The sequence below is a fragment of the Candoia aspera genome, chromosome 3 (genome assembly GCF_035149785.1).
Source record: "Candoia aspera isolate rCanAsp1 chromosome 3, rCanAsp1.hap2, whole genome shotgun sequence".
Lineage (NCBI taxonomy): Eukaryota > Metazoa > Chordata > Lepidosauria > Squamata > Boidae > Candoia > Candoia aspera.
Genome location: NC_086155.1, coordinates 182,512,695 through 182,526,345, shown reverse-complemented (window position 1 = coordinate 182,526,345; position 13,651 = coordinate 182,512,695). Strand labels below are relative to the sequence as shown.

General features: G+C 35.8%; 1 protein-coding gene across 1 annotated transcript in view; it reads left to right on the top strand.

The window, feature by feature from the left end:
- MMP16 (matrix metallopeptidase 16) overlaps positions 1–13,651 on the top strand; it is a 109,106-nt gene that overhangs the window by 33,956 nt on the left and 61,499 nt on the right. The window contains exons 4-5 of the mRNA XM_063299458.1: positions 2,078–2,239; positions 8,965–9,179. Of these exons, the coding sequence (XP_063155528.1) occupies positions 2,078–2,239; positions 8,965–9,179 (377 nt within the window). The remainder of the gene's footprint in view (positions 1–2,077; positions 2,240–8,964; positions 9,180–13,651) is intronic.

Here is a 13,651-nt window from a genome sequence, read left to right as displayed (position 1 = left end):
AAAGGATGCTAGCACAATGCCCAGATAAAAATAAACTGGTTTTTATTTTATCCTGTGAGAAAAACGCTGAAGGTAATTGCAAAAATATTGCATGTAGTTGTGTGTATGTGTGCTTTTCAGTCAGTCTTGACCGCTGTCAACTGCCTGGACAAGTCCCTGTAATTTTCTTAGCAAGAATTTAGGAAAGTGGCCTGCCATTGCCTTCTTCCTAGGATTGAGAGAGAACAAGTGGCCCCAAGACACCCAGCTGGATTTATGTCTAAAGCAGGGCTAGAACTCACAGTCTTCTGTTTTCTAGCTTAGTGCCTTTAACCCAGTGTTTTTCAACCTCAGCAACTTTAGAACATGTGGACTTCAACTCCCAGACATTCTGGCTGGGGAATTCTGGGAGTTGAAGTCCACATGTCTTAAAGTTGCCAAGATTGAGAAACACTGGGTTAAGGGCACTGTACCGCTATACCAAACTGGCTTTCTTATATAGTAGGGTTACTGGTGCTACTGTATATTTTTGTCATGTTACGGTATTCTAAAAATACCTGAACTGATAGCTTATGATATCTTCGGGAAAGCCGTTATCATCCAATGTCCTAATAGAAATCAACATAAAGTGGATTAAAATCAACTTTCTTGACACAAGTTGTTGTGAATATGTGAATATCTCCTTAGAGAAAGTAGAGCTGGCAATAACAATTGTGCATCAGTTATTCAAAATTTTGAAAGCTTTGTTTATATATTGTTTTGATTAACTCAGTTGTTAAAGCTGCACAATGGAAAAGTAGAATCCTGTCCTGTTTCTGGAATTCTGGCAACCCACACTGGAACCACCTTGCATTAGGGTCCCCTTGGTGAATGCTATAGGAGAAGACTCAGCTTTCTCCCATGGCATTTATCAAGGAAGGATCTTCTCAACCTTCTTGCATCATGTGAGCTCTAAGGGGGAAAGATGAGAGGGGTTCCAAACTACAGTGAAGAAAAACAGTATAGATGCTTTGTTCTCAGATGTGAGGATTAGGCAAACTCACAAGAATCCAAGAATTTCCAATGATTATTTTGTTGTTAATTTGAAAAAATTAGGAAGCTTTAATGAAAGTCCATCAACTGCTGTGTTGCAAGAGCAAACCCTATTTATAGAATCAATATTAAACCCTTTTGTGCCTCTTATCTGGCCTACCCTATGAAATAGGCTGCCCAGACCTCTTTTTGGTCAGGAGGGCTGGTTTCCATCTGTCCCTTTATGAAATAGGCTGCCCAGACCTCTTTTTGGTCAGGAGGGCTGGTTTCCATCTGTCCCTTGTTTTGGCAATGGTCAAGTCCGCTATCATGTTGTTTTTCTCTGACTGAATGAGGACTAACTCTCATCTGGCATGGACTCTGATGAAAATGGATTATATTTGCCTGGAAAGGTCCAGGAAACTTGGAATCGTTCAGCAGAAATACTATGCTTGAGATCAAGGGTTCCAGTGTTTCTAAATCTGCAACAGAAATGAGAACTGTATACATGTGGATCAAAGGAAAATACGAAGTAGTAGTGAAAGAAATAACTTATTATTCAAGATAAAAGGTGTACGCATACTGGCCAGTAAATTTTAATTTTTTAGATTGAATTGATATTTGTAGAGCTATTATTGTTAGTGATTGAACAAGAACATAAGGACAATTGAGGTTCATTAAGTCTGTTCTTTCTTTACTTCTCTACTTTATAAATACATAGTCCTATTCAATATTTTACAGTAGCTTGTTTGCTATGAAATATGAAAAACCTGACTAAACCTTTGAAAAAGTCTGAATAGTGATAGAAGCTACATATTTGGAATCAATGTATTTGAGTTTCTTTATACATGAACCCCCAGTGGTCCTGTTTTTATTTCACAGCTACAAGATGTTAAAAAAAGTTCTCTTCTGTTTAGGAATCTTCAACACACAATGAAGCCTTACAAAGTAGGATATATGTAGAGGCCAGTCCTGAAATTTTGGCAAACTCTGATTGAAAATTACTCAAATGATGCTTTTATGTAACTTGCCTAAATCAGTGGGGATGTAAATACACAATATAATTTTCTTTTTCTTTTTCCTCCAGGAAATGATTTGTTTCTAGTGGCAGTTCATGAACTGGGACATGCCCTTGGATTGGAGCATTCAAATGATCCGACTGCCATTATGGCTCCATTTTACCAGTACATGGAAACTGACAATTTTAAACTACCTAATGATGATTTGCAGGGAATTCAAAAAATATATGGTATGCTCTTAAAAAAATTATTATAATGTGAGAAAGGATTATTTCAGCTGTATACACTGAGACATCTTGGCCCACATGGTCAGTTTCATGGACAGCTGTCAATCGGCTTGCTGATTGACATGGTAAAGGCTCCTTGTGAAGTTGTGATTCTATATAGCTGTTCCTGCAGTTTTCAGGTAGTTGCCACTGATTTTCAGACTAGTCTGGTCAGTTCAGTTCAGTCCAGTCTAGTTTAGTCCTGGAATTTTTATAATAGTTTCTCACTCAAGTATTAACCAGGTCCAACCCTGCATAGCTTTCTTGGACACCAGCCAAGACCAGCTAAGTGCTGATACCTGTGGTGGCTTGAAGTTATGATGGAACATGCAAAAAAAATAATAATGGCTGTTTACTAGGGCTGTGCAAACCTTCAGAGGGTCCTTCACTTCAGTAAAACCAATCCCTTTAATTCGAAGGGTGAAGTGAAATGGTCCTGTTCCTGTGCCTCAGCGTGCCTTTTGGTCCATCACCACCGAGCAAATCCTATAAAAGAAGGCTGAGGGAATCCTTCTCCTGCAGCCCTAGCCAGAGTGTTTCCAAGCTGGGCAGCTTTGGCAAATGCTGTGGAACTGCCTGCAGTGACCACTGAAGATGGCCCACTTGGAGGCCCCTTAGCTTTGTGCCTTAGGTCTTCTGAATTTGATGTTTTCAGCAAGTACTAGAGGCAATACTGCAGCACATGCCAAACTTGCATAGACTTCTCTGGACCAGTTGTTGGAGGTTTTCCCAGCAAGGCAGCTTTAATATGCACTGCAATCTGTTCAGCTTTGAAGCACTTCAGCCAGCATTGGAGGAGAAGGGTGTGATGCAGCCTTCTCTCACAGCACTGTCCTCAGATTGTCTGAGGCCACTCCAGTTGTTTTGCTGAGTTAAATTGAATCATCTCTTCATTTCTGCAAAGCACATCACAGGGTCTCCATAGAATAGACTGCTTGGTTGAAGTGAATGTCAGTTGCTTTACACAGAGAAATCCAAACTTGAGACACTGTAAGGAAGGATTTCATGACCATGAGAGTTATTAAGGTGTGGAACAGCCTGCCTCTTGGAGCTGTGGGTGCTCCATCCCTAGAGGCTTTCAAGCAAAAGTTGGACAGCCATCTATCTGGGATGGTATGGGAATTTCTGCCTAGAATATTTTCAAGGTCCCTTCCAAATCTATGATTCTATGTTCCACACAGACTTATTGTTTATATCCATTTCCCAAAAAATGCTTTCATTTTGTGTTGTGTCAATTAAATATGTGCTTTTTGGTGCTTGTTGTTGCTTCCTTTGGTATCTTCCTCCCATTCTTTTTGCAGATTTTTAGTCCATTCATATCAGGAATATAGGAGACAGAATGTCCTCCTTCTATTGGTTCAATATTTATTTATTTGCTCCTGAACTTTCCTCACTCCTTCCAGTATTTCCATTTCAATGTTTCTTATCATCTTCTGCCTCATTCTAAGCATTTATTTACCAAAAATACATTTGAATTGTTCCTCTTCCTTCATTAGGTAAACTGATCTCCATCCCATTTAAGGGTAGAAATACCAGATCAACATTTTTACTGAAAAGCAGTACTTGTTCTGAGCCATTGCCATTGCTAAGCTGGTAACACCTCCTTTTCCTTTTGGATTTTGTCCAAATAATTCTAAATGTGCTAAAGATTTCACCAAGGATAGTTTAAACAATTTAGGATTAAGCAATCAGTTTGCAGCAAAGGGAACATTATTTGCATTTTGTAGTTCAAGCAACCAGATTTGCCTAAGATAACCCCTGTCCCTTTTTCAATTTGCCCTTTGTCATGGCATGTTTAAATTTCTGTCTTTTCACTCATTGCTGATTTTTTCTGTCTTAAAGTTTGATTTAACTATCTTTATTTGCACATCAGTGACCCCTGATTCCTACTGTTTCTCATTCCTTTGGTTTCTTTTCTGTTTGGTTGGTCTGGGATCTCTGTATGTGTTTAGTCTGAAAACTGCTTAGAGCAGGGAGTGCATTTTCTTACAATCTTCTAAGGTTATTCCTAGTTCCTACATGTGTTGATAAGGCTGATGAAATTAGAGAAATATTTACAACAGCAGTAATGCACAAGTAGCTCGGTTTCATATTGCATGTTCCAGAACATTCTGGTTTTCCACAGAGAAAATGAGATGGTTCTGTTTCTCCTGTATAGCTCAGAAGGAGGTAATTCCCATGACCTCATGAGTTGGTAGTCTAGACAGAAGAGTCTAGACAAGTTATTTTGCCTTTATACTAAATACCAATTTCTAGCAGCTATAATCTAAATTTTGAAGACTTCTATGGCTCTTGGGAGTTGGGCCTGACTTCACTAGCAAATTATATATGTGCACATTTTCAATTGAAGTTCACATTTTTAAATTGAATATTGCTTGCTACAAGATAATTCCTCTGGGATCAGTGATATATATATATATACATACACACACACACACACACACACACATATATATATATATATATATACATACATACACACACACACACACATACACACACACACATACATATATAGCACACTATATATTTATATTTATATATAATGCACACTATATATATATATATATATTGTACACACACTATATATATGTATGTATGTATGTATAAAACACAAGCAGTGAATAAATATGTATACTTAGTTTGCAATATAGATGCCACCAAATATTATTGAGTGTTCTCTGCATCTAGAGAACTAGATATCAAGGAAACATAACCTTTTACTTGACATCACACTATTTTTTTTTTTCTGATTTGCATGTGACATGGAGAGAGAGAGAAAAGAGCTTTGTTAGATAAATCAAAGAAACATCTTTGTCTATCATTCTGTCTTTTCAGGATAGTCAAATGTCAGAAGCCCACTGATAGGCAAGGAAGAGAATGAAGGTTGGCTCTACCAAACTAGAAACAACTTTGCTCTTACCAAACATTATTTACAGATAGCTTCTCTCTGGCTCACCATTTTAACGAAGCATATATATTCTTTTTTCATAAGAAATGAAAATATAAAATATTTAACAAATATAAAAACTACAAAAAAGCAAAAAAAAGCTAAACTAAAAAAAAACCTTAAAAAGTCTGAAACACAAGAAAAATAATTTTCAAAAATTACATAAAGAGGTAACTTCCGACTTTCAACAAGAATATACAGCAATTTCCATAATCAATCCCTTACACTATATCAAACCAAGATCACATTATTTCTATAAATCATTCCATTAGCACATATATAAATCACTAAATAGGGACGCGGTGGCTCTGCGGGTTAAACTGCTGAGCTGCTGAGCTTGTCGATCGGAAAGTCAGTGGTTCGAATCCGCATGACGGGGTGAGCTCCCGTTGCTAGTCCCAGCTTCTGCCAACCTAGCAGTTCGAAAACATGCAAATGTGAGTAGCTTAATAGGTACCGCTTCAGTGGGCAGGTAACGGCATTCCGTGTAGTCATGCCGGCCACATGACCACGGAAGTGTCTACAGACAAACACCGGCTCTTCGGCTTTGAAAAGGAGATGAGCACCACCCCCTAGAGTCGGACACGACTGGACTTAATGTCAAGGGAAACCTTTACCTTTACTACTAAATCACTAAATGGAATTGTCCCTTCCCCTTATATTAAAAAAAAAGGTATATAAATCTGTAAATCAACTTCCCTCCCCCCGCAAAAAATTAATTATTTCCTTCCTACCACTATTTTATATATTTCTGTCCACTATAATAAAAATCAAATTATAAAAACATATAAATTGTCTACTTTTTAATTTTAATTAATAATACTACAACAATCTTAATCTTATTAAATCTAAAAAACAAACAATTATTATTATACCTTATAGATACCTTATAAATCTTAAAAATCAAACAAATCTTAAAAGGAATCCAGTAGGTCTTAATCCAAATCATTAAAGAGAAATGAAATAATAAAAGCCTCATTATCAATCCGATTAAACATTCTTAAATTTTTACTCCACTTCAAAATATACCAAGACATTTACATATCTCCATATTACACACAAGGCATTTTTCATACAGAAATCAGCAGCCCAATTGCCTCCCCTTAAAAACTCAGACTTCTCAGCAAAGAACCTCCCACAGAACAGGGCTTCTTCTTTCCCATAATGTTCCCTCAGAGAAACAACTCTGTGATTTTCAATTCAGGCTATCCCTTTAACCTCTTCAGCACCAGAACAAACTCTTCACCTGGCATTTCAACAAAGACTTCAGTCTCACTGTCAGTAGAAACATCTCTATATTTGCTAAAATCCTCAGCTTCTTCCACAATGTTCTCAGCCAAATGACACATTTTAAAGCAGATATTTTCCACAATGTCCCGAATATCTTGCAAAATAGCTTGACAGGAATCTGACAAGATCTGTTTGGAGGTCTCCTTAAGCTCCTAGTGGAACTCCGAGAAAATCTCCTTGAAATCCTCCATGTTTCAGGCAGTAGATTATTGTGCACCCTAGATACTTGATTCTTGCAGATAGGAGTTAATGAGTTAGTGAAAAGTTTCCGAATTAAATTGAGACAAGAGAAAGTGTGCTAACAAGCAGCTCTCAAGGAAAGTGAACAGAAGGCTGGAGATTTAAAACAGCAAATTGAACATGTAGGAAAACATTAAATCCTTCAGATACAGTACAAAAATAATAACAGGGAGGCAATTATTTATTCTCAGTCCTCCTTAATCTTTAAATGGGAAAACAAGCCATAATTTTAAAAGATTTTAAAAATTTAATCCAGAAATAATGATAAGCACCAAGACAGACCACTTCTTCTTGCTGTAGAAAGCCTCTCTTGGGGTACATAAACTTGGAAAAAATATAAATTGAGTGATTTAGAAATGGGGTGGCTTGACCTAATGTCCCTTTAAGGCTAAAGTGCAGCATGGAAATGGTGACTCCCCACCTCCCATCATCGCTTACCAGATTATCGTGAACGCTGTTTGTGATTCTCTGGCTGCAAGACGGTGTTTTGGAGAGCAAATGGGATGATTCTGAGTGTTTTCTTTGTCATAAAAGTGCTCTTGGACTTCAGGAAAAAGCCTGCCCGGGCCCCAAAAAAAGCCTCCGCTGTCAGTTCTGTTCGCGGAGCTTGTGGACACAGCTGTTCAGTCAGCCATATTCCCACCAGAAGTCTCTAAGGAAGCATATTTTTAACAGTTATTCTGACAAAGAATCATTCTATTATTTCAATCCTAAACTATTGATAATTATAATCTCCAGATAATGTGACGGCAAAATTCAAGTTTTAACTCGTTATTGACTAAAGAATAGGAATGTGCAGCTATTTGGATCTGAAGCACCTTTTCTGCTTTGGATCTGAATAGCTGCATATTCCTGTTAAAGAGAAAACTTTCTGTTTATTTACCTTGAATATATTGAAGTTGCTGCAAGACACTGCTTGTTTAGATGCACTTCTTCTGTTCCTATTAGCTCTTCTATTTGATATTTTAATGTTGTAGCCCAACCTGGAATCCATTCTAATGAACTGAGGCTCAATATAAAGTTATTTTTAAAAACTAACTTATAGAAATGCTATAACAGGATAATGTCATTCATCACTTTCTTTTTTTTTTTTTGGTGTGGTTTAAATTCTCCTCTAGTACTATTTTTATATATCTATCCCATGTTTCTTCGCTGAAGACAGAACTCATAAGGATAATTTAGTTTCCTTTAACAGTGTAGAATAGCCATAGCTCTGGTGATTTATAGTTAATCAAAAAAGTGGAATAAATTTTAAAATGCATGAAGTAACCAAAGATTCAACCTGAGAGGAATTATGCAAACTTGATTAAATCTAATTAGTTTAATTTCAGTAGTCTTGCCTTGAAAATAACAACTAATTCAATTATGTGCATTTCTGATCTGAGTTTTTTTTTTTTTAACCACAGCACTTTAAGACATCTATAACAAAGAAACTAGGCAGTTATTTTAAAAAAGGAAGAAAGCTTGGAAAGGTTATATGGCTACAAGCCTTAATCAACTACTCAGTGTGATTAATTTATTTAAACTTTAAAGACAGATTAATGCTTAATTACTTGGTAATTAGTAAAAACCAAAAAACCTTTTCATGAGATGGGCAGCCATATAAATTTGATATATAAATAAAATAAAAAAGTTTGGAATGAAGCTACACCTTCAAAATTGTAAGGATTCAAAAATAACTCACTTTCCTCTCTTTTTTTCTAATATCTTTATGTTTGTAACAAAACAATTTTATCTTTAAAAAAAGAAGCTTTAAAAAAAATAAAAACAAACTAAAAATGCAAACTTAGCTAATATTTTATACTTTTCAGCAGTCACTAGTTTACCAATGAATTCACTACTTTAACGTGAACGGTACAAGATATTCTTGTAAGGTATCATAGGATCTCTGCCATAGTAACCCATATTGTTGCACCCTTTGATTGGTAGAAAATATTGCCTTTTCCAAAAGAGATAGTTCACACATCTCCGACAGCCATTCCTTGACATCTGGAATAATATCACTTTTCCAATTTCTTAATATAATTCTTTTTGCCAACCCCCCAAATAACCCACTGTTGAGTTCTCTGATCATTGAACTTGCTAATGAAAAAGTATTTCATCATGCTCTGGTGGAATTTCATAAAATCAGTATTATGCAGCTTCATAAATTCAGTGTCATATAGCCTCGGTATATTAATCTCATGAGGGTTTTCGTTCTCATTTAAAGGTCCACCTGACAAAATCCCACCACCAACAAGACCTTTGCCGACCGTACCTCCACATCGTTCTGTCCCTCCAGCTGATCCTAGGAAGAATGACAGGACTAAAGCAGCTCGGCCACCCACAGGGGATAAGCCCTCCTACCCTGGTGTCAAACCCAATATCTGTGATGGAAATTTTAATACACTAGCCATTCTCCGCCGGGAAATGTTTGTTTTCAAGGTAGGCAGCCATTCTTGTTTTAATTGTTAGAGCAAGGGACTGCATCTTTGCTTTTCCAAAACCCAGCTTTCATTCAGCCTGACTGTGCTTCTGAGCTTTCTTGCTTTTTCCAAGTTCAAGAAATACATTAGAAAATGAACATCTGAATGGCTTGCATGCTTAACAGAGAAAAGGCTGGTGTCTTCTATTTTGGGGAATGAATGAATGTCAGCAGAAAGTTGCAATGCTTCAAAAATTTAATGGTAAGTAAATACTGAATGTTATGGAGAGATAAAAAAGGCATAATTCAAGTCATGAATAGAAGCTAATAGGAATGATTTGGTTGGGAATTTAGCCACTTCCACGCTCATTGCTGTTATTGTGTTTTCTGTATAAGGACCCTGTAATTTAACTTTATAATTAGATCAGATGCTTTATAAAGGATACTTGTCATTGTGTTGTGGTTGCCTTGATACATTCTGAGTGGACGCCAGTGTAAGAAGAAACTCTTTGCAGGTGCTTGAAGGTTTTTTGTTACTGATGTTTTTGGGTTGGTTCAATTATGTTTGTTGGAAGATGCGTCCATATGGCACCCATCCTGAGAACCAGAATGCCTTTTTTATTTTGATTTTAAATAGACTTCAGTCAAGGTTCAAAGACAACGAATCAAAGCAAATCCATTGACTGGAACAGAATAATGATCTGGCACATTTTCTTGTATGATTTCCAAAATGTAACAGGGACATAATTTTAAATGAATTTTATGACATAGTTTAGTACAGGTTTCCAATATTAAACAGAGGATAATGTTAAGTAATACACTATTAGCTTGCAAATATATATTCTAATTTCATATTCTCTTGAACTAGCTGTGATTTTTAAATAAATATTTTGTGAATGTTTAAATACATGTGCTTCTAGAGTTCACAGAGTCTGTTAACTTTTCTTAGGGGATATATTTGGAGAAGCAACATTTAAGGATTAATAGGAGATGGGTTTTAATGGCTGTCTAGTTTACTACATAGTATTTTTTTGTATCCTGCCCATATATCTGCCTTGGTCCAAGCCATCATGCATAGAATCCAATTGATTCAATAGATGTTTCTGTGACTCCATAGTTGAATTACATTTCCTGTAGAAAAGACACAGTGTCCAAGGGACTTGCATATAAATTAGATCTAAAATGCAGTGAACAGATTGACAGATGACAGAATTTTACTGAAAATCATCTGAAACTGGCAGCACACAAACAAAGGGTAAGCTGTACCAAATTGTGACCAACAAATTATAACATAGCTATTGGCATTTCCTTTGTCACAGGGCAATGTAATTTCTTTCTGTTGGCTTTATGATTCACATATATGTTCCATACAACAGCATAACCCATATGTGTGAATTAATACCAGACCACTCAAAGAATTCCAGTTACATACTGTATAAGTATATATAAGTATATATAAGTTCATCTGGGTCTTTGTATAGGTTTTTTTAAAATATCTTACGATTTTTCCCTCCTCTATATGGAAGAATAAATTACATTATACATATTTGATTTAAATTCCTACTATGTTCTAGAATATAAATTACAGAACACTTAATGAAGATATTCCCTAAATCAATCCATCTAGATTAGTAGAAAGACCAAGCCCCATCAAGATCCAAGATTTGTGCAGTGGGAATTGATTTGGTGGGCAATTTATTTGGGCACTCAAATTATATATCCAGAAAAAGCCCTAATTAAAAATAGTATTTTTCCTAGAAGATTCTTCCCCATTGACATCACTGGAGCTTCACTTATTCAAGAATCTAAGTCTATTGAGATCATACCACAGACAATATGAACAACAATTACATATCCAGATATAACTAAGAGTTTGCTTATATATTCTTTTAGTACGCATCAAGCACAAAATACTTATTTTAAAGAGGATGGCATTTGTGTAAAGATCCCTGGAGATTCTTTTTCCTCCTCTCTCATTATGTCCTTTTCTCTGTGTTGAGCACTGAGGTACTCTAGGAAGATAGATCTGAAGAATGACTGACTCTGGTTGTGACCCACATAAATTAAAAACAATCAGAAATAAAGATAACTATTCATTTTCTTCCTTTTGTCACCTTCTTTTGTCAGCATCACTTTAGACATAACCTTTGAGAACTCCTTACAGATTATGTGCAGTTGGTTACACCATGGTATTTTCAGAGTTTAACAAGCCATTTGAAGTGATATTTCCCATCACCACCAGCAGCCAGAATTATAGTTAGCATCTCTCGACTTTCGAGAAACCCCAGGTGATATCATCCTGTGAGTCTCCCTGTTGATGATGCTCTGACCACTCCACCTTTAAGTTTTGTGTGTGTGGAGGGGTGGAAGTGGTACTCTCTGTATTATCAGACAATTAAGTCTGAACTACTTTTTAATTCCCATAATGCCAGGAAATAAATACAGGGAATTGTGGGAAATTAAAAGGTTTTCCTCCCCCACTGATCTATCTGAGGAGAGGGCTCATATCAGGGGGTTCATGAGCACCAATAAAATTCCCCAGATGATTCTGCTAATGTAGAACTTCAGTCTTTTCAGATATGATTTATTAATTGGTCATGGGAGACTTGCAACTTTAACACAAAGGTACCTGAATCCAGTCCAGTGAAAACAGTCCAGGAGACCAAACAATTTGGCATTTATTAAATTGAAGTAACTGAACATTGTTTAACAATACTACTTAGTAGAATGTATAACTTTCCCTGATAACAAAATAAATAGCTCCTGGGTAATTGATTCATGGTGACTTAATTTCATTTCATAGAAGAGTGACTTTTATGAATTCGTTTTCAGATAGAACTACCAGCTTTTGAATAAAGCCTTTGTAATATTATGGTTTTATTTTTAATACCCTATGGCCATCCATCTTTGTGAATGAAGTGAAAGGTTAAGAATCTCATTTTCTAACTTGACATTAAGCAGGATATTAAAATTCCCACCCATTTGTTATACTATTCATCTTGTAAATAATAGAATATCCCCTAATTTGTTTTACACAATATAAATTATTTACTACATCACTAAAATAAATCTTATTTTCAGTCTGAAACTGTGGTTTTAGATGGAAAGATCAACTGTAATTTTGTGTAGTGTCTCCCTTTTAATTATGAAAGAAAAACTGTAGCTTTGATACAGTCTGTTTTCATTCATCTAATCTTAGAGGAGTCTGTCTACTCAAAAGTAAGCCCCACTGAATTTAGTGGAAATTACTTCTAGGGAACTGAGACTAAAAATGTCAGATTGCATTTTTGCAGTGAAATATAGGTTTCTTTTCTGATATTTTATTTATAATTCTATCCTTCTTTGGAAAGGAAAAAGCACTCAAGAATAATATGCAATAAATAAAATTATTTTTACAACTTTTTCAGACAGTTTGTCAATTGAATAATAAAACAGTTATGTACAGCACTTTGGATTCAGAAGCAAAAAGAGGTTTCAGAGCATGTAGAGGTATGAAAATACCACCTGGCTATAACTTTTTAAAGTATTCATGTCTTTTCACTGCCACCATATGATCTCAGAGTAAACATGTTTGGTTCAAAGCAGTGTTTTTCAAACTTGGCAACTTTAAGATATGTGGACTTCAATTCCCAGAATTTGTCAGACAGTATGCTGGGAGTTGAATTCTGGAAGTTGAAGTCTACACATCTTGAAGTTGGCAAGTTTGAAAAACACTGGTTTAAGGCATCACATTACCACATATTCCAAAGCACCTTTTTGCTTTCAAATCCTTAATCCCATCCAGTCCTAGTGAATATTACATCTTGTTTTATGTTAATTTATTTTATGTGCGCAGATAGATAGTTCAGTAAGGATTTTTCCCACTTGCAAAAAGAAATTTTAATTACTGAAAAGTTTGATTACTCAGCTGATAGTGAAGGTTGCATAGAATTGGCCTAGAAGTATTGCTGGAAATTAATCACAAAGTGAAACATGCTGGAATTCTGACATCCATCCGTCCGTCCATCCATCCATCCATCCATCCATCCATCCATCCATCCATCCATCCATCCATCCATCCATCTATCTATCTATCTATCTATCTATCTATCTATCTATCTATCTATCTATCTATCTATCTATCATCTATTCAAATCTCTGAGCAGAGAACATGGATGCTGAATTAGGCTATTGCTTCTCAAACTGACTATGAAAAAGTAAAAGAAAACTGATATATGTTACCATTTACTTTTCCAAATTAAAAATTTCACTTATTTTTGTACTGGATAAAGTGGTAGAGTCAACAATCTAATGAAAACAATTGATTAAAACAACTTCTTTGTATCTTTTCAGTTGCGATGTAAGATACAATCTACATCTTAAAATGCAGATTTTGTTACAAGTAGTGCTGTGTCACTAGGCATTAGCATGAAATCAACTCTGATGGCACCCAATTTATCTTGAAGAAGGCAAGAGATGATTGGCCATCTTTGGAAATACTGAGTGGATCACT